Here is a 20,806-nt window from a genome sequence, read left to right on the forward strand (position 1 = left end):
GCACCTCCCCCACCCTCCCGGCATAGGCCGCAGGGACAAGGATATGATCAAGCCGCGAAAGGCTACCATGGGCACCCGAATGGAAGGTGTACTGCAGCTGAGTGGGATGCTTTAAACGCCAGCAGTCCACCAATCCCAGTGTGTCCAAAAGGCCCGACAGCCACGCCTGTGCCCGGGGGAGGTCCCTAGGGGGATAACGATCCATGGTCCCAGAAACCACCGCGTTGAAGTCCCCCCCGACCACCAGAAGCCCCCCCGGAAGGTCAAGAAGGAGGCGTCCCAGGTCCGCAAAGGTGGTGGACTGTAACCCCGGTGGGACGTACACTGAGACAAAGACGACTACTTTGCCCTCCATTCTCCCCACCAAAACAGTGTAGCGTCCCCTCTCATCATGGCGCACCTCGTCTATTTCTAGCGGGAGCGAGGTCTTGACCATAATGCCCACCCCTCGTGAGCCTGACGTAAAGCCCGAGTGGGCCACCAAACGATAACCACGTCGATTCATGGCACAAAAGGAGTTACCAATAAGGTGTGTCTCCTGCAGAAAGACCACATCAGGCGAAATCCGTTTCAGATATTGCAGGACCACACCCCGCTTAATCCTATCCCCCAGCCCGTTAACGTTCCAGGACAACAAAGTCAGGTTCCTACCCCCCATCACATACAGATGCCATCATTTGTCCCCCCGAGAGCAACTCAAAAACACCAGTACAATAAAGGGCTTGCCTTGCGGTAGAAACGAACCACACCCCACCCCAACCCACCCATCCCAACAGAACTCCCCCCACCCTGCACCCCTGCATGAGCCCAAACAGCCCCCCCAAAGTGCAGTGTGCCTGTCGCCCCATAGAAAGAAAACTAACTAGTCCCCCAGAGGAGGAGGGAGATCCCCCAACAGACCCCGCACGACCTCCACAGGAGGGGAACTTACCCTAACAGTCAATGGTGACAATGGTGACAATAACACAGCCCGGAGCAAGGCCTACCATTAGTCCCTTAGGCCTGACCCGGCGGGCCCTCCCCACCAACCGCACCCCCCCCGCCCCCCCGGCCCCGATCCCCGGGCAAAGTGTCCAGCCAGTCCCCGGCCGCCTCGGGACGATCAAAAAAGTGCGTGCGGCCATCTACCTCCACCCTCAGCTTAGCTGGAAAAAGCATCGAATATTTGAGATTCAGGTCTCGTAGGCGACGTTTGACACCCAGAAAGCTTAGTCTCTGCTTTTGGACCGCCGGGGTAAAGTCAGGATAGAAATTAATATCCATGTTGTCAAGTCTGACTGGCCCCTGGAGCCTAGAAGTCTGCAGGATAGCGTCTCTGTCCCTAAAATTGTAGATCCGGGCGATGAGAGGCCTCGGAGGGGCGCCGATCTTAGGCCTACCCCCGGGGACCCTATGGGCCCGCTCCACTGCAAAGAATTTGCTCAGCCCCCGAGGCTGTAGGTGGGTGAGGACCAGGTCCTCCACGAACAGATCCGCTGCCTCCGCCTCTCGTCCCTCTGGCACCCCGATAATGCGGACGTTGTTTCTCCGGGCCCGACCCTCGGAATCCTCCAGTCGACGATTCATCAGGGCGCTCGCCTGGCCAAGCCTGCGCACCTCCTGTTGGAGGGCCGCCACGTCAGTTGTGAGGCCCGAGGTAGAGTGGGCCAAAGAATCGACCCGGTCATTCGTTTTAGACAGATCGGCTCTCACGAGGCCCACATCCACGAGGACCGAGTCGATCTTCTGCGCCAGAGTGTCAAAGCGCTGGTCCACCGAGGCCTTCATCTCGGCGATGGCGCCCATGACGTCCCGGAGGGTCAGGTCCGTGGGCGGAACAGGAGCATCAGTCGGGCCCGTGGGGGACCTACGCAGCACCTCTGGAGATCCCTTCTGGAGGGTGTAGCGGTCCATGTTATTGGATTGTTGGGCCGTGCCACGACGGGTCGACTTCACCTTGGCCCGGTCGCCATCTTGTTTTGTGGCCATGGTCGCAATCCCCAAATCGAGCCAATCTCCTCAAAAAGGGGGCAGACAATCCCGTTCAAGGGCGCCGGGGGGGGGGCGACCACCGCTCCTCAGGACGGTTCGCAGCCGGCGGGCCGGCAGGGCAGCCCAACGAGGCCACAGCACCGCACACCGCCCCGCAACCCAACCTCGCCTGGCAGCGAGGAGGGCGCAAAAGCGAAAGTGAAAGTGCGGGGCACGCGAGCCACCCAGCCTCGCCCGCCGCTGTTGTTCACTTTGTGTCCGGATCGCCCCACAACTCCAATACGGGGGGCCGGCGTGGAGAAGGCCGCAAACCTCAATCGATGCTCCTGCCGGTGTCCGAGGTCCGATTTAAAAACGGAAAACGGGCGTCACCTCTGCTCGGGCTCACAAATACAGTCCCCTCATCTGGGACAGGATTCTGTCAGGATTTATGCAGGAGGTCGCGGAGGTCCTCGGGAGCCTCGCACCTACGCGGCCATCTTGGTTGCGCGCTAGGCTCCTCCTCCAGTACTGTTTTTTAATAATACTTCCTAAAGAACACCTTCTTATCAAAAATGGCCTCTTCTTTCAACTTCCACCCCTTTTATTCACACCGGTCCTGGGCATTAGAAGACTTTTCTTTTTTATTTAAAAAAAATTCATCTATTTACAATACATTGCATTAACTGTTTCTAAAAACTTAAAATTCAAATGAAAACATTCTAGAAATCTATTTAGATAAAATCTTTATTTTTCTCATATACATGGGAATTAGGCGTCGCTGTTATTATTCAGATTTTGACAAAGTAAACCCGGTTGCACCATGAGAATTGTGCATTCAGTCGCAGTAAGTAAATGTGTAAATGTGGCCTATTGTTTTTAACATAAAAGGACTGAATTAAAAGTGATCCATTGTCTGGCTCGGTATTTCACGGGGTGAAGTCCATCTTCTTGCCCTCCGCCTCTTTTTCGCAGATGAATTTGTACTCCTTTTTACAGGGGGCATCATTCCAGAGACTTGTAGCTCCTCCGCAATCTGTTATAGAGCCCATTGTGGCGCAGTCCTCTCTGTTTCCAAAGTTATCAGGTTGTTTACAGCTCCAAAATCTAAAAAAATAAGGATCAAGAAATTAGTTTCAACTTACGAAAATGTTTGTATATCTCCATGATAGCCAGCGGTACCCATTTTATCGACCTCAGAAGGATGAAGGGCTGAGTGAACCCAATGGGATGCAAACCTGTGGCCATGAGGCGAAACCCAGGTTTCTGAAGGGAATGCATTAGACGTCCACTGACCCACCAGACTGGAGTATCTCTGACCAGGGCTTTAGCTACAGTGGGCATTACTTCTACTGCTTAGAGAAGATGAACTCTTGGAGATGTACACACTCCTGATTTTAGATATGTCACTCTCATTCCTTCTGGTGCCTGATGCATAGGAGGTTTTCCCGCCCCACAGTATTGCCACAGGTCAACCTAATGGAGGCAACTCTTGCAACCACATAAGCCAGCCATTTTATGTTATGCGGTATATGTTATTTGAGTTGTGTAATAGGTTTTGTTGTTCTTTTTTATATGTTTTGTTCTATTGTGTTGCATTGCATTATGGTATACGTTTCATTCATGCTCAAGATGTCATGTTACAGTTTTGACAACTCTATGATGCCTCAAAGTGCTGAATTTGGAAAGGACTGACCAGCAGAGAGAGGGGGAGGAGGTAAGATGGAGGAAATTAGGAAAGGAGCCCTGTTGATAGTGTGATCTTCCTTACAATGTTACTATTACACTACACAGAGCTCTAAAGAAAATCTTCCTACACAAATTGCTCGGCATAGCCATATCCATCACCACAGAACCCTATCCCTTCTCTCCCGTTCCTCTAATGTGACTTTTTTTCACAACCCACCACTTTTTGTTCTTCTCCTCCTGCAGCCCTCCATCCTCTACTCGTACCAGTCTTGACTTTGACTACACACTTTCTGCTCCTTCTGACCAGAACTCTGTAGTTGACTTGTTCCATTTTTCTTGCCTTCTGCCTGGAATCAAATCTCCCAAATTTTGGCTTCCTTCTGCGTGAATCTTCTCCAATGGTCTTGTCAAGCTATATAAAGCCAGGAAGATGCTTTGCAGCACTGTACCGCCAGGGACTACCTGTCCCATATTGCACTGGGCTACTGAGGAGGAGGACCCAAGGTCCAGCAATGCTGGGGGAACGCTTTTAAGTGCAGCCTTCATCCCGCTGAGCGGGACGCTTTGCACCACTGTGTAGTAAGGGACTACCTGTCCCATACTGCCCTGGGCCTATGAGGAGGAGGGCCCAGAGTACAGCAGCACTGGGGGAGCACTTTTAATCCCACGGCGTGGGAAACAGCCGGGCTGTCCCCGGGCAAATCCTGGGCCAAAGGTGGACCCGTCCATGTCCGGATGAGGCTGGGCTGGGCCACCCCTCTTGGTTCCAGTTTTCTGGAGGTGCTGTTGCTTTACTGATCTGCTGTTGTTTCTTTGATCTGCCCCAGCACCTGAGATGGCGAAACGTAATGCCTCGATTCCCACTAAGTCCTGTACTAATTCATTTTTAATTTCATTCTCTGGGCGGAATGTTGACGTGGATAGAACTTCTCCACATAAAACGGGCCCCAGCTAAATGGAAAAGATGCCTTGGGGCAAGAACGATGCCCCCTATATTACAACCGTCAACCCGTGCTTTTGATACCTGCCCAGCGAGCACTACTGTGTCTATTGCTTTGGGCTTGGAGCTCCTCCTGAGGAAATGACTGGGTTTTGTGAGGGGAGGGGGAATATCTGCTTTCTCCAGAGCTTGTGCTGTTGGCAGCTGTCATAAATCATTTGTGCAGCTTTACATCAAGTCTCCCTACCTCTCCTAGTAGATGGTCAACTTCCTCACGCTCTGGCACCCGGGCCTCTGCGCTCTTGACCAGAGTTACCCCCAAACAATCACTATTTCCCACCCAATTGTTCTGAGGACAGACACACGGTCTCCCCCTCTACTTCACACCACTACCCTTTACAAAATCATCAATCTCAAATAGATTCTGGGCTGAGTGGTGTGGCAGGGTTTTACACTCTGGAGGGGGAGTCACTCTTGGGTAAGCCCTCTAGGACCACTGCAGGTCAGCTATCCACCCAGCCCCTTGGTGTTTACATTAATAACCCGGCTAGCATTACCAGCAGCACTACCTCATTTGATGCCCCACTTGGTAATTCAATTCGAGGGTCGGGAAACACGAGGGCTAGAGGAGGGGGTGTTACAATGATGTCACCATTCATTTTCCACCTGACTGCTTTCTTTATGTTGTGTTAATAATGAACGTCCATCCCCGGTCTCCGCATATCACCGAGTCTCCGGACAGGTTAAAGAACAAAGTCCTCCACTGGCTTCAAGTCAAGTACATCTTTACGGTCTGTAAAGCTGGTTATATTCTGTTGGCACGAAGGACTGTGTGGATTGGCCCATCTTAGAAGTTCTTTGAAGGAGATTGGGTTATTATTAATTTCAATATTCTAGGTCTGCAGGCGAGATTTGTCAATGTCTTAATCTTGCCTCTTTAATTCCAGAAACATTAAGCTTCCCCCACTGGGCTTTTTCTACCGCCACCTGCACCATGCACATCTTGCACCTGAAAGTCTCTGGTCAATCCTCTACCAGTAATCGTCGATCTCAACTTCCCCTCTTTAATAGGTTTGCAGCCTTGAGCGACCTGCAGGTGGTTGAGTGACGATATGACAGTCAGTGTACACCTCAGACAACCCGCCCATATGACCTTACTGATAACACATGCCTCCCTCTCTGTCATAGTTGTGAGCCTACATTTGAGCCTACTGCTCCTGCTCTTTTAAATCCATCTCAGGCTGTTAGGGGGGAATCAGTCAATTTTGCCTGGTCCCCCCGACATAGGCTTTCCACCAATAATCCCCGGTTATGGTGGGGTATGTAATATTACTTCATGGAATATTTCTGCACTCTTAAACAAATGAATGGCCCTGGACTGGCTCACATTTACTGAAACCTCTCAAGCCTCCGGGAAACCTGGCGTGCTGAATCAATCCAGGTTGAAGGCTTCTCCTCCATATTCACTGCTGCCACTCCGTCTCCGTCATGTCACGCCAGGGCAGCCTGCTGATTTTAATTTCTAATTTGTTGCCAGTTATAATTAGAGGATCTGTCACTGCCTCCCCGTATTATCAGTTTGCGTTTTTCGTCTTTTAGAGGCGGGTCGGGTCTAATGATAATACATGTTCATTATAACGTGTTTGATTCAACCCACAGCAATATCGTCTCCATCCCGGATGTGGATTTAGATGCTTTTTTTTGCATCGAACTCACTCTAACTGTCCCATCATATGGGGTGGTAATTTTAATATTCTAAAATTTACCGTTCCGGCAAGACGTGTGTGTGTATTACTAACCCCTTGGGTTAGGGTGTCTCACACTTTCCACACAACGCCTGTGGAAAGTCCTTAAATTCCTTAATGGTCAAACTCGACCTTTTGTTGTTGGATAATCGTAATACCTCAATTAGTGTGAAGAATCATTCTTTCATTGGTAAAGGTACAAATACCACAATTGATCATATCCTATTTACTTCTTCAGTCCGTCACTTTGCTTTTATTTTTGGTGTAACCTGAAATGCTGTGCATGACCACACTTCATTAGTGTTATCATCGCCCCTTCGCGCTAAAGGTTCCACAGTTACTAGCCATGTAGAAAATGTCACTCCAGTAAGGCCAATTAGAGTCCTCATCAAATGGACAGGGGTCGATTCATTGAGCATAACACGAAAGCTATTAGCTACAAATGTAAATGAGTTTAATTACTGCCTGGGCAACGAGGTCGATCAAGATGGGTTAATTCATGCTTTGGAAACAATCAGCAGGTTAATTAATTGTTTACTGATGCAGCCTTTTAGGCATAGGAATTCCAAAAGACACGTCAGGTTTAACAATTCATGTCAAGTTCCCTCCAAATCATTATGGATAGCTCTTCATAGCTCTCCAATGGACTATCTTGCCATTAAGCAACTGAGAAAGCAGTATAAAAAGGAGGCGCTTGCCTCTATGAAAAAGGCTCTTAGGGAAGATGCCTGGCTTAGGCAGTTGAGACCAATGATGTTTCCCTGTTTTGGGGCATGGTTACCGCACCTTTTAAAAAAAAACTGGAACTAACTCCATTTGTCTCTCTCCAAGCATGGGCTGACAATTTTTCAATAATGTTTAATCCCTTTGTGGGCATTGACTTTGAGAACGGTAATAAGGCACTAGTGGACGAATGGAAGAGTGTTCCCCAAATTAGTAGAGGGACCTTTGCATTTACGTTACAAGGAGTCCTTTTAGTGTTAGAAAAGTCTACTGAAGGCAAAGTCCCAGGCCTTATGGGATGTCGTTTGCTGCATTTAGAGGGGATTCAGGCAGGCCCGCGACCTGGCTCTATTCCTTTTTAGGTCTCGGCTAGCGAAGGCTGCACTTGCGCAGTCTCGCTCGCGAGATTTAATGACTTTGAGAAGTGGGGCTTTAACCCGCCCCTCTTCTCTCCTCTTCTCCATTGGCTGGCCTCTTAAATGCTGGTCAGCCATTGGAGAAGAGCTTTGTCTCTCCAAACAAGCCCCGTCCTTTTCGGATTCGGGGGCGTGTTTTTTCAATTATTTCTCTTTTTTGTACTCCCTGCCCATTTCACACGTGGTGGGTGTGTTTTTTTTTTGTTTTTTTTTACATCCGAAGGTTCGGCCATTTCGTGCGCGGCGGGACTGGGAACGGAGCATTTTTTTATCCTCGCAGACAGGAGTCTGCAAAGGTACAGAGCGGTGGCTGTACTCCCTCTCTCTCACCTCTGTGACTGTGCACTGGAACGGCCCTAACATCAAATACTAAATATTATGGCTGTAAAGGGGGGCTTCCCTTGTCGAGGTGTCACGGCACCCTGGCAGTCACCGGGTCTGAGGGGGAATGCGAAGTAGGCTCCGGGTCCGCCCCCTGTTCTCGTGCTTCTCCCAATTTGGAAATCCACAGTGTTTACCCTGCGCGTCAGCTCAGCTCCCTCCCCTCGGCTGACGTCTGTGCCGGGCTATGTTTTTTCCCCCGTAGCTACCAGGACGCCGTGCGCTCTGCAAAGCAGAGAGGCCCCTGGAGTTTGCCTTTCCAGCGGATGCAGGAGTCACAGCGCCCCCAGATGACTCACCTCACACTCATCACATCAGTGCCGGACAATAATCAAAGCTATTCCACTTCCCTTCTTGTGCAATCACTCTTTCTCACATCACATCCTGATTTACCTACAGCAACCATGGCCGGAAACTATAGGCTACTCGCTGCGCATGCGCAAAGTGTTTTAAACACCATCTGTCTCCTGTGCAGGGGAGACGCCGCTGTATCCCATCGGAGTCGGAACCAACCTTCCCAGCCAATGAGGAGAAAGGAATGATAGACATGGAAGAAAAACACCCCTGAGTGAACACGATTGACTGCGAGTCTGTCCAATCCCTGCGCGGAGCATATGTTGTTCGCTCCCATCAATGAGAGGAGGCGGAGGGCGGGACGTCGTCGTTCGGCACGCGAGTCTGGCGTTAGTAGGGACTGGCGAGCGGGTCGAGAGGAGAGGATGGCAGTTGGTGTTGTGCTCGCGCCTCTCTGGAGGTTCTTGGGAATCGTGCGCCTCGCGCTGGGGTTCGGTGAGTGTTCTTTATTCTCCTGGGCTTGCGGGAGCTGCGTTCTACGTGGGCCAGTGACGTCTGTGCCCGAGCACTGGTCCGAAGCTGTGGGGCGCGAGAGGTGATGGTGCAAGAGATACTGGAAAGGCAGGGAGGTGAAGGAGGGAACGAGGGATAGAGAAGGGCGAGGGACAGCCTGCAGGGCTTGAAGGATGTGGGGTAAGTTAGAGGGGAAAGAAGAGCAGGAAGTAATATTGAGTGAGAAGAAACCAAGATTGAAAGAGATGGAGGCAGAGATTGACCAGGGCAGATAGACCGGAGGCGTCAACAATACAAGTGCAGAGAATAAAAGTACCAATGGGGCTAGCCTGTATTGTCAAGTGGGAACTGAATGTGAGGGGGATGGTAGTGTATAGGGCAGTGGGGTGTTGGGAGTGCATTGGACAGAGAGGGGACGGGAGTGTATTGGGCAGAGGTGTTGCTGGGGGTGTATTGGAGACAGGAGTTTTTGGGGGTATATTGGGCCGATCGTGGTTGCTGGGAGTATATTGGGCCGATCGTGGTTGCTGGGAGTATATTGGGCTGATCGGGGTTGCTGGGAGGACATTGGGGAGGGGGGTTGCTGGGAGGACATTGGGGGAGTGTTTGCTGGGAGTATGTTGTGGAGAGGGGGTTTGCTGGGAGTATAGTGGGGAGAGGGGGTTGCTGGGAGTATGTTCGGCAGAGGGGGTTGCTTGGAATATATTGGGCCGATCGGGGTTGCTGGGATTATATTGGGAAGAGAGTGGTTTGCTGGGAGTATATTGGGCAGAGACGGGGTGAATTGGGCAGACATGGGTCCTGGAAGTGCCTTGGACTCTTCAGGCGAGGAGTACTTTTGTCAAGACAGGGTGTGTATGCTATAAAGTAGGTTCTGGCAGTCACTTGGTTAGAATCCTAGTGTGGTGATGCCGTCCGATTGAACAGAGACAAGTACAGTGTAGTGCCCAAGAGGAGTATACGTTTTAGGATACTGATTTTAAGCAAGTATTTTCTTGATTGACCAGCGTCATTAGTGATAGTTCTTTCAATGGTCTGCTCTTATACTGCCTCAGAGGTGAAGAGACCATACGTTGAATAGGTAGAGAGTAAGTGGAGGTTGGGCATGACATGGAAAGAGGCCACAGAACTCTGTGCATATCGGGAAGAGGCTGGTCGTAGCTCATGACAAGAGAAAAGGCAGAGCCGGGGTCTGGTCAGAGGCGGGGCGTAACAGTAGCAGATTAAATGGGTCCTTTATTAGGTCTCGGCAGCGAAGGCTGCGCTTGCGCAGTCTCGCTCGCGAGATTTAATGTTTTTCAGAAGAGGGGCTTGAACCCGCCCCTCTTCTCCCCTCTTCTCCATTGGCTGGCCTATTAAATGCTGGTCAGCCATTGGAGAAGAGCTTTGTCTCTCTAAACAAGCCCCGTCTTTTTCGGATTCGGGGGCGTGTTTTTTCGCGTCTTTCTCTTTTTTGTACTCCCTGCCCCTTTTACACATGGTGGGCGTGTTTGTTTTTGTTTTTTTTTTACATCGGAAGGTTCAGCCATTTTGTGCGCGGCGGGACTGGGAACGGAGCATTTTTTTTTATCCTCGGCAGACAGGAGTCTGCAAAGGTACAGAGCAGTGGCTGTACTCCCTCTCTCTCATGAGAGCCCATGTGATGACATTTAAAAGCAGAGCACTCAGCGCTTTATATTATTCTGTCCTTTCTATGACGGTCCAAGGAGATTTTTCTTGATACCGACCTTTGTTGAAAATAGTATCAAGGATTATAATGTTGCTCCACAGTACCTGTGAACATTGGAGGATCACACTATGTGCTTTAGAATAGCCTGTTATATATGGAGTGTGAATCAAACTAGAAAAAGCATATCTAGTTACACATAGTTTTGCCTATTTTAGATGGTTTTTCTATTAATGCTGTGCATAGTTTGTTTTCATATTGGTGTAGCCTGTCTGGGTGCTATTTACGGATGATGTTTTTTAGCTGAGCTGTTTATCATTATTGCACGATCACTCCCCTGTCTTTTTAAACTGTTTTAATTTGTGTTGCTGGAGTAGTTCTATGCTGGGGAAGCCACTTAGGTGCAATTTGTAGCTAACGTTCTTTAGCTGAGCTGTCTACTACTATTGCATGATCACTCCCCGGTCTTTTTAAGCAAATCTTTTACTTCTGTTGTTGTAGCAATTTTATACTGTTTGTTCTTTTATGTTCCAATGAGATTGTGCTGAATAGAGTTTTGACTCAAATCGCCTGGAAGAGATTGCCCTATCTCATTGATTTATCTGTCTGCCAAGCCCCTGTTTTATTATGACTCTGCTCTACTTGTGTCCTCTATATGCTCTTTTCTTCTCAGCCGTGCCCACTCTTCTCTGCTACTGACCATCTCCTTTCCCCTATCCTTATCATTCCTCAATTTACACCTGCACATTTTTTTCCTGAAGTTGGGGTTTGTGTGAAAGGTCTTTCACAAGGATACAAAGCCCCACTCCTTCTCTTCCCCTTCATCGTCTGCCACTTACAGTTCACGTCTTCATTCCATTGACAATTCTGATTTGGGTACAATCTCCTGCATGCGGCCAAATTCAGGATTTCAACCTGGGAGCAAATTGTGCAGTCCAGTATGGTAAATACCTTCTCCTATTAGTACGTCATCCTCAATTCCAATAAGCTTCAATCAAAATGGGCCCCTAATTGTATATCAGGTAAATACCACCCTATTTGCAGTTAGTATTATCTGGGTGTTTATAGGGTGCAGTCTGAATATGAAAACAAGACCAAATTTCCACCCAATGGTATGTGATCCTTGGACTTTCTTTCTATTTCTCTTCTTCCACCTGTAAAATTACATCTCTGATCTCATTTTTGTTCAGCCATCTCCTATTTGGATGCAAATCGTCTAATACTATCAATTCTAGATTCTGAGTTTAACACGTTTATTTAATCTGATGTATTCCTTGGTTCCTTTCATACTACCTTTCTTGACAACATCAGTTTTGACAAATTTAATGATACAGTAATGAGCCATGTGATAGCTGATTGGATGTATGAGTTCAAGTATAAATGACTGAGCAGGTAACATGAGTTATTGCTTGCACAAACTCACCAAGGACTGTAAGCGAGACCTACTGGCTTTGCCTATGCTTATTACCATTAGTTGACACTTCGTTGTTCTAGATTCTGTGGTTTGGTAAATAAAATAAGGTAAAGCAAGAAAACGATAATATACAGAAATATAAATCGAGTTTGTTTTGCTTGGAAGGCGACTTACTCTTCTGATTGCAAACTGAGACCGTTCACCCACTTCCAGACACCTTCCTGATCCTTATCCGTCAGGCCAATCCAGTAGATATCCGTCTTTGTCGTGTTTGAGATGAAGAGCTGCAGGAGAGCAAAGGGAACAGGTTCTGTAAAAGATCACAAATCTCTTGGGGTAATTTGTGACCTGTCTCAGACACAGGTGGCCACTTTTGATGCTAGACAACTCATGGATACAATGGAGATGGGTGCACGCAAGGATTCTGAAAATTTACTGACCAAAACACTTTGTATGGAAAAATGGCTGCTGGGAGTAACAGGTCTTTTGACTTGTGGTGCAGCAACCGCTCACACTAGGATGTGCCTTCAAAAATTAAATTAAATTTAAATTACATTTATTTATGATTTGAGATCTATCAAAACACTGTTGCACTCCTGCAGGTCTGTAACCACCGCCAGCTTTATTAGAATGTGCCACAGTGTCAGAGCAGAGTAGTGTGGACTGCTTGCATAAGTGCATGCATATTTTGTGCTTCTTTTTTCCTGTCTTCAATCCTGGATTTGCTAACATCGTCCCCTTTCTCCTTACACCATCTCCATACATTGCCATATATCTTTTTATGAGAAGAGGTTTGCACAGCTGTCAGCTGTCATGAACATGTGTACTGAGTGAGGGCTGCCTGGACCATTACAACTTATGCTGTATAAATGTTGTTGTGGTAAGTGTTTTCTACTCCTTGTGCTACATCTGCTGTGTTTGTGAGAAGTTTGCACTTATGATGCCTTTGTTGTGCTTTTTCTGTGTGTAGGAGAAACTTACGTTGCTTCTTCCTGTGCTGTACATGTTTAGAACATGAGTGTATGTAAACTGCTGCCTGTGTGGACACAGTGTATGTACATTTTAATATGCAGGTGCAAATCTACAATGCCACCAAGGGAGCCAATCATCTGTTGAGAATCCTAAGGAAACTAAAACCCTTCCTCCCACAGACTGATCTAAAAATGGCGGTACAAGCTCTAGTGTTACCAAGACTGGACTATGGAAGCACCACTCTATGCGGTCTTCGAAAATACAAGCTAGCACCGCTCAGGGCATCGCTTAACGCTGCGGCAAGGCGGGTCTCCGAAATAAAAAGAAATAACCACATCACCCCGGCCTTGAAAGCTCTGAACTGGCTACCCTACGAGGCGAGAATACAACTAAAGATCGCCTGCATGACACATAAAACCCTACACAGCAACACCCCCAGCTATTCAGCACAAAACCTAGAGCAGTCAGGAGGATGCAGACATTCGGGAAGTTCGAGCTCACTACTACTAAAACCTCAATACTTTCACAAAAAGAGAACTGGGTGCAGAGCTTTCTCGGGTATCGCACCGAAGATTTGGAACACCCTTCCCCCAGATGTAGGCAGAATCTCCTCCTTCACCGCCTTAAAAAAAGAAGTGAAAATGTTTCTAATGAACAAATTAACATCCTAAAACTTTAACTCTTGGGGACTGTTTGCCACCGATTATATCCAAACACCAATGCCTACCTCTTTTGTATTGTATGCGATTTCCGATTGTATGTATAATGTGTGATAACAGTGTACTGTAAAGCGCTCTGATACCCCTGTGGGTCATGTTCGCGCTATATAAAACTTTATAAATAAAAAAATAAATCTGAAGCTTGCACAGTTGCAGCATTCAGTGCTGGGCCAATGTGCGGCTGAAGCCTGCACTGTTACTTCTGCAGTATTAGTTCTCAGTGGTAGGGGAGCTTTCACTGATGCTTGATGTGCAGAGCATTTCTCTGTACAGGGATAAGACATGTCTGCTGCTTTCTATGGAAGCACCTCCTACTGCTGCATGTGCTGCACCTGTTCTATTTGTGAGAGGGAGTTTACTCTACTGCTCTGAATTTTGAGGCTGTAAACGTGCATGTGCGCTGCCTGTCTCCCACGTACCTGTTATTTGTGCTTCTGTGCATCTGAGTGTGTGTCTGTGTCTCTGTGTGTGTTTGAGTCTGTGTGTGTGTGAGTGAAAGAGAAAGACAGCATTTCCAGCAACTTATTTCACTGTACATATTGTGCTGAGTAATGTGTGTGTGCGTGTGTGAGTTTTGTGCTCCGTTGTTCTGCCAATCCTCTCCCTGTTCTGTGTGGAGGAGCTTGTACTTTCTCTGTTGCTGGTGGTGTATGTGGTGTATATAAGCATGGAAGTCTGGGCTGCTACTACTCTACCTTCTGTGTATGACTAGGGATACATAGCTGACTCCAGTAAGGTGCCTATTCTGTTACTTTGAAGAAAGCTTCATCTGCAGCCGCTTGCGCTGAAACTATTCATTGCGTGAAAGCAGCATTAACAGCTGCTGTGTGTGTGTGGGTGTCTGTGTGTGTGTCAACTTTACAATCCGGCTTTCATTTGTTTTGTATGAGTGAAACATGGACTGCAGCCATCTCTGCTGCAACTGCACTGTGAGATGGAAGGTTGCACTGCTGTTACAGGTTTGGATCTGCTCTGCGTTTCTCTGAGAGCAGCTTCCATTGCTGCTATGTTTTTATTTGAGAGAAGATTGAGCTGTTGATTCAGTGCAGTATTTGATCTTTGTGTGGGAGGGAAGCTTGCACTACTCTTCACTGTTCTGTGTTTTTATTTATTTGTGTCTCTTTAAAGAACATTTCACTGCTACTGAAAAAACATTTACACTTCTGCTGCCCTGACTGTATCTGTTCAGTGTTTGTTAGTGGAGATCATGTCTTCACTAAACAAAGCAAAAACAATTGGTTCAGGCAATGGTTCTTTTACATATTTTCTCACCTAAAACCTTGCCTCAGTCAGCTCTGACAGCTAATAGACTCCAGCAAGGTCTTCTATTTTACAGTGTGTGTATGTATGTAGCTACAAAGATAGACAAGGAGGCTGGCAGAGAAACATATAGGTTAGCAATTGCTATACGCTTCCGAAGCAGAAATAAACCATGGAAGATGCCTTTGAGCCATCACAACAAACCATTACACGAATCTTAGCTCACCTGCTCCATCTGGTCATTGATGATGAGCAGGTCTGCCTGACTTGTCAGACATTTTAATCTGCTTTCTTCCCATGAGAGTTTGTTTTGAGAAAAGAAATAGCATTTTCCATTGTACAGCAGCCAATCTGTGGAGCAGGCCCAGGAGAAGAACTCTGAAAGATAAACAACAACCAACAACAATACTTCTGTTGTGTCAGAAGTGAAGCCTCAGGGTGCTCAAACCACATTCTGTTTTAGTTGGCGGTGTCTCTAGGCCCCGGAGCGTAAGCCTAGCAGCTTCTAACTTCACCATTCACTGATCTGAAGGTATATTAGTGCAGTTACTCTTTACAATGGCCCCACATGTTCAGCGGCCTGTCCCGGTGTAACTGGTTTAGCTTTTTAGGATTGGCTCTGATCAATATACAGTCTAACATAGGCAAACCTACCAGCTCCTTTCTCTACTCAAGAAAAATACCATTAACACCCTCCATGAGCTAGACCTAACCCTCAAAGCTCATGCCCTTTGAAAATGGAATTCCTCTAATCGCCAACCACAACTTGCATCAACTAGCAAAACCATGGCTCGACAACATGAACTTGGACTTATTCATACAGCATGTGTCACTCAATGCCAAGTCACTCTGATATACGCAGGACCTCACCCAAAAGGAACACATTTCCAGGAGTTCAAAAGTGTCTAGTGTCAGCTTTTTCTTCTAATCTAAACAAAGTGGAATGTTTCCTTTCAGAACTACTGGTCAAGCCCTCACCCTCTGGTGTCTGGATGGTGGCAACAATCTGCTCCACAGACTCCCACATTGACACCAAGGGCATTCTTCACAACAAAACACTTTTTATCAAGAGCCTTAAAAAATAAGACCATATATCACCATGCCCTCATGGAAAATCTTTCTGAGAAGCTCACCATACCGAGTGCATTTTAGCACACCCTACCTAGAACACCATCAGACTGGAGTCTAAAATATAAAACTGAAAATCAGAGCAAGGGCCAATTTCACCCCAGCACCTAGGATCTGAAATGATCCCAGCATCCACCAGGACTATCGAAAGGAGTTCTTTGGAAGGTACACAGTTATCTGACGGCTGTATGCTTTGCTCCAAATACTTGTGTCTGACCTCTGTTTCTTTTCTCAATCCGTGAGCCTTCCCTAATTCATCTCAGACCATTTAGTCTTCATTGCTGCTCTGTAGAATGGAGCACAATTTTCTTATAGACAATTACGTAATTTGCCATGCGGCAAAATAATGCACTTGGTTAGTGTGTTGTGTACTGAAGCCATTTTTGGTATTTTTATTTGTAATGGGATTTACAGAGCACCACATTCACTTAAAAGTATCTTGGATCTACTGGATGCAGAACACTCAGACTAGCACTGTTACTCCTGACGAATATTAATTTGGAGACATTTGTAAAGCTTTTCTGAAACAGTATTGGGTAATACATTCCTCTTTAGACCTGCCTGAAACAAACCTTTAGATTTCTGTCTAATATTTATGAGAATGTGTGTTACAAAAAGTAACAATAGTCCCATTTAAAAAAAAAATAGTTCTTTATTGGAGAGTTCCTATGATGCTCACTTGCTCATTCAGTATGGATCTGGCATTGGAAATTTCCAGGCCTGCTTGTGTCTCTCGTCTGCCTGTAGTACAGTACAAATACCAGTCCATGCTAGAGTACTTACGCCCACAATCGGTGCCAGAAGTTCTCTCTTTGCATCTGATGTACTTCATTACCAGGCTGTGATTGCTCTCCAGTTGTGCCAACTTTTCCTGGGTGAGCTGGGCTCTGGCAGTAACTATTGAATCTAAGAAGATTGGAGAAAGGAATATGAGTGACTTGAACTAAATGTTATTTAAAGGGTATTATTTCATGTCAAATCATCTCTGGTCCTTAAAAAGGAAGTACAGGCACACACTGTCATTTATTGAATTAGGAAAGGGGTGAAAATAGTACTTTTCACTTAAAGTTTTACCTAGTTCTCTTAAACATGGAATGGCATTGAAAAACGTCCAGAGAGGGCAGTGACAAAATGGGCAGAAAATGCCATTTGATGATACTAATTTGATCACATTTGTCCAATAGTAGAATCAGAAGAGATTTTGGGAAAATTTAATTTCCTAGTAATTCATTACATCTCTTTGAAAGTGTTCAAAGATAGTAAATCTTACTTACAGAGTATTACGCGAGCAATCAATGTAGCGAGCAGCAGAAGGCTGATCACCAGCCCTGAGTCTACCAGATTCTTTGTTGACAGCATCTTCTTGTTCTCTGTCAGCGAGGTCTTTGTCATGCCTAGAAAACAAAACAGAGTGTCTATTAGTTGGTCACTATAGGCCAAATTCCCCAAAAGGGATGCTTTGCATTTGTTTTCTTGCATCTAATTCAGAACTCTTCCTCACTCTTACGTCGGGTCCCCTTTCATTGTTTGCCTGCTAATGTTTTTTTTAAGGGTCTAATGTGATGTGAATGGGCTTTGTTGAGGGGGGAGGGGCCATGACCCAGGGAAAGTAAATCCTTGATTGGATCCAGGAACCCCTCTGTTCCGCCAGCAATGGCGTCCAATAGCATGTTACCCGCAGTGGATCCGCATGTAAGGTTTAGAGAACATTATTTATCACGTGTATCAGTTATAAATACAGGTATCAATCAATCAGAAGCAGAATACAAGGGGTTAAAACTATGAAATGTAAAATCACAATAAAATACTTTGTTGGTAATAGTAGAGTTGTTTTCTCTGTAAAGTCATTCACTCATACAATCTGTAATTCCATAAGCATGTTTTCTCCCATTGCTTGTACTGTATCATGGTGTGATATCTCACTGTAGTAATAAATGGGTGAACATACATTTATTACAAAACTGGCAGCACATTGTAATTTCCAGGTCGTCACATTTATTTTCACTAGCAAAGCATACTTGGTAATAGATATGAGTTATGAATATGGGTTCTTTACCCATCATTAGGAGTTACCATTTTTTTAAGATAGTGTTACCCACTCCTGTTGTAAGAGGTCCAATTTATCAGGCTGATAGTAATTTTAACAAGTGGAAAAAATTGCTTTTTTAGCTGACTAAATAATGTCAAACCAACATTTTTTAATAACTTTGAAATGATTACGAGAGACATATAACAGTAGGGCGGGCTGACTGGTAATAAGAAGAAGGTCCAAGTGTTCCATCCTATGCTTTGTTCATATGTGATGCTAACAGACTAGAAAGACCACACTCATCACGACAACAGACACAGAAGAAACATCTTATGCAGTTAGTCATTCTCTTAGAAAGAACAGTTCCCATTTGGTCACTGTATCCAGAGGAATATCATTTACAACTCACCTCGAATTGTACATCAATATTTTTTTGTTGCTCCAGGAATTCATAATAAAATCACTCAATTTTTCAAAAACATATCTAACTTGGATCCTTCAGTGGGGTGCAGATTGGTTAAAGTCAGAGAGTGAGCACGGGACACATGCCTGGACAACCCTAATTTGGCCTCTTCAGTGGGATGCACTTGGTTCCAGTGAAGTAGTGAGCAAGGGACTCGTGTCTGGGCAGACTCATCAAACTGAAGAGGTCACAATGAAAATATAAAAAAGGGATGAATGGAATGCTTGAATTAATCTCAGCCATTGGAAATTACTCTGGGTCGCATAGCAGTCCATCATTCTTTTGCCCACCATGCCACATCAGATTAGACCCACCCATATTCAAATCAGCCTTGATCCTACTCCAATAGGAACAGCCGCGACAGAATGGCCACGGCAGGTCATTTCCAACCAGAACACAAGCAGACAAAGACCCAAAACCAAAGGTGAAACTGACCTCAGGTTGCTTGTTTTATGGTTCAGAAAGGACCTGGCTCACTCTTCTTTATGTACTTTAGTTCACAATGGGAGGAAAATGTAAAAAGTGCTAGCATTTTGTATGCGTACATGTGTACTTGTATAGTCTGTATTTTGAGAATTTAAATATCTCATGGCTTCTGAGCCAGCCAACCCCCTATTTCTCAACACCCCCATGCCAACTACGTCTGAAATCTTTCACCATCTACTTCTCAACTCTCACTTAAGACATGTCTCAAACAGTGGTCATGGTGTTTCCTGTAACTTCCTGCTGAGGGGAGTGCAAGAATTGTAGTCAGTCACTTGAGAGAGACACATTTTGCAAGCCAGAGTCTGAATCTGCAATCTCAAATATCGAACTGGTGACAAGATTAACCACTACCAGAAGCACAGCAAGCGTAACATAACAAGTATTTGCAAAGTGCATGTTCAGCCTTGGGCCACTTGTTGCTGTAATAACAGATGTTTATTGTTACCTAACTCTACGGTACTCATATTCTCGACCTCAAATAGATGAAAGGCTGAGTGAGCCTACCAGTTTCAAATCTGTGATCAAGGGGTCAAATACAGATCCCTAAATTGGATCCATTAGTCCACTTAATCATAGACAGGCTTCTTTGTAATGCCAAATATTTTAAATTTTTGGGAAGTTTGATATAGTGCAAACTTGGCCCAAGGTCATTAGCAGGCTCTACGTGAACACAAGATTACATTACACGTGATTTTTTAAGAAATGCATAAATTAAGTAATTTGCCCAGGATCACAAGATCACTAGGTCACATCTCCCCAAGTAAATATTAATTTGCTCAGAGGGGCAATGTTTTTTCAAAAGTATTAAGTGTCACATCTGTTCATAGACGTGCACTGGTCTATCAATCTAGCCATGGTTCCTAATCTGGATTAGTACTGTCGGCCGTACTTACTTTTAACGATGCAGCTGTTTTATCCTTCTGCTCTTGTGCTGCACTGCACTTTCTCCTCTGTTTGTATAAAATTGCACTCCAGTCCTATTACTTTGCCCCTGGTATCACTTGGGATGGTCAGGTTCTTCTCGACGATAGAGCAGGGCTCAGCTTCTGAGGGCATGCCCACCAAATCACAGACCGTGGGATGTTCCGTCGCTCACACATCTCTCAGAAACATTTCTTTATGAATTTGTGGTTCTATCAACTTCCCCTTTTCTATCGTGGCTGGAGGAAGTTTTGGAAATCATGCAGCCTTAAAGGGGCCATCCGATGAATGATGTCACAAGAGTTCTCAAATCCCAGGCAGAAGTCATCAAACAAGTGATGTAAGTGATGCAGGACTAGTAGGGAGCGAGCTGCTTTTTCCTTCACTGGATGCCCATTTAAGAAGTCAATACAGTATCGCGTCCACCTGCAGTGGGGCCAATTTGCCAGTTTGCTCTGAGTGACACAGCCCTGAAATTGCACAGACAAGCAAACAATCCAAACTTATTAACACAACTGCATTAATGCATAAACTGGATCCAGACCAAGTAAAGTGTCAGCACACACTTTAATAGAAGAAAGTTATGCCGCAGTTTTATTTTAAGAAGGTAATGGGTTACCTTACGGGTGTTCCACAAGTAGTCAGTGATGATGCAACCTAAGCTGACTACCAGTTTTCTTAGCCAACAAGCATCACAGCAACATACAACTAATGCAATACTCAAGCTGCTTGGAATACGGTTATCCCATCTCTGGGGACCGTAGTCCAAGGGATTGTAGCTCTCACCAATGATGGAGCGAAAACAGGGCGAAAACAAGGCTGGTGCCCTGGCTTGAAACTCTCTCAGGGAATTCTGGGGCACAGTTCAGTTTACCAGGCCCGGGCAAATGATTAGCGAGGTATTGCCACTAGGCCCACTCTCCTTGGCATATTTCCTTGGTTTATTTCAATTGTTGATTAGCTATCCGAACTGAGGATAGTCTCATGTATTTGGTGACAACATTGACTGACATGTTGACTCTGCCTGGATAAATTCCAATGCCATATAGTCAACATTTGAAAAGAGTTAATAGACACCGTTTATCTTGATAGAGCAG

General features: G+C 45.9%; 1 protein-coding gene across 1 annotated transcript; it reads right to left on the reverse strand.

Annotated features, from left to right (window-relative positions):
* Positions 1-2,686: 2,686 nt before the first annotated feature.
* LOC146772516 (hepatic lectin-like) lies at positions 2,687-19,910 on the reverse strand. Its single transcript, XM_085637988.1, has 6 exons — positions 19,682-19,910; positions 17,085-17,204; positions 16,594-16,716; positions 14,909-15,060; positions 11,906-12,015; positions 2,687-3,057 (listed from the first exon to the last, which is right to left on the reverse strand). Exons 2-6 carry the CDS (start codon positions 17,200-17,202, stop codon positions 2,880-2,882), a joined length of 681 nt encoding a protein of 226 aa, XP_085494114.1. The 5' UTR covers positions 17,203-17,204; positions 19,682-19,910; the 3' UTR covers positions 2,687-2,879.
* Between the last annotated feature and the right edge of the window lie 896 nt (positions 19,911-20,806).

The sequence above is a fragment of the Triturus cristatus genome, chromosome 12 (assembly GCF_964204655.1).
Source record: "Triturus cristatus chromosome 12, aTriCri1.1, whole genome shotgun sequence".
NCBI classification, from domain to species: Eukaryota; Metazoa; Chordata; class Amphibia; order Caudata; family Salamandridae; genus Triturus; species Triturus cristatus.

Coding starts and splice junctions, on each gene's coding strand:
- LOC146772516 (XM_085637988.1), bottom strand. CDS start 17,202: ATGACAAAGACCTCGCTGACAGAGAACAAGAAGATGCTGTCAACAAAG. Junction 12,016..14,908: donor TCAATGACCAGATGGAGCAG/GTGAGCTAAGAT, acceptor GCTCTCCTGCAG/CTCTTCATCTCAAACACGAC. Junction 3,058..11,905: donor CTCAGTTTGCAATCAGAAGA/GTAAGTCGCCTT, acceptor TTATTTTTTTAG/ATTTTGGAGCTGTAAACAAC.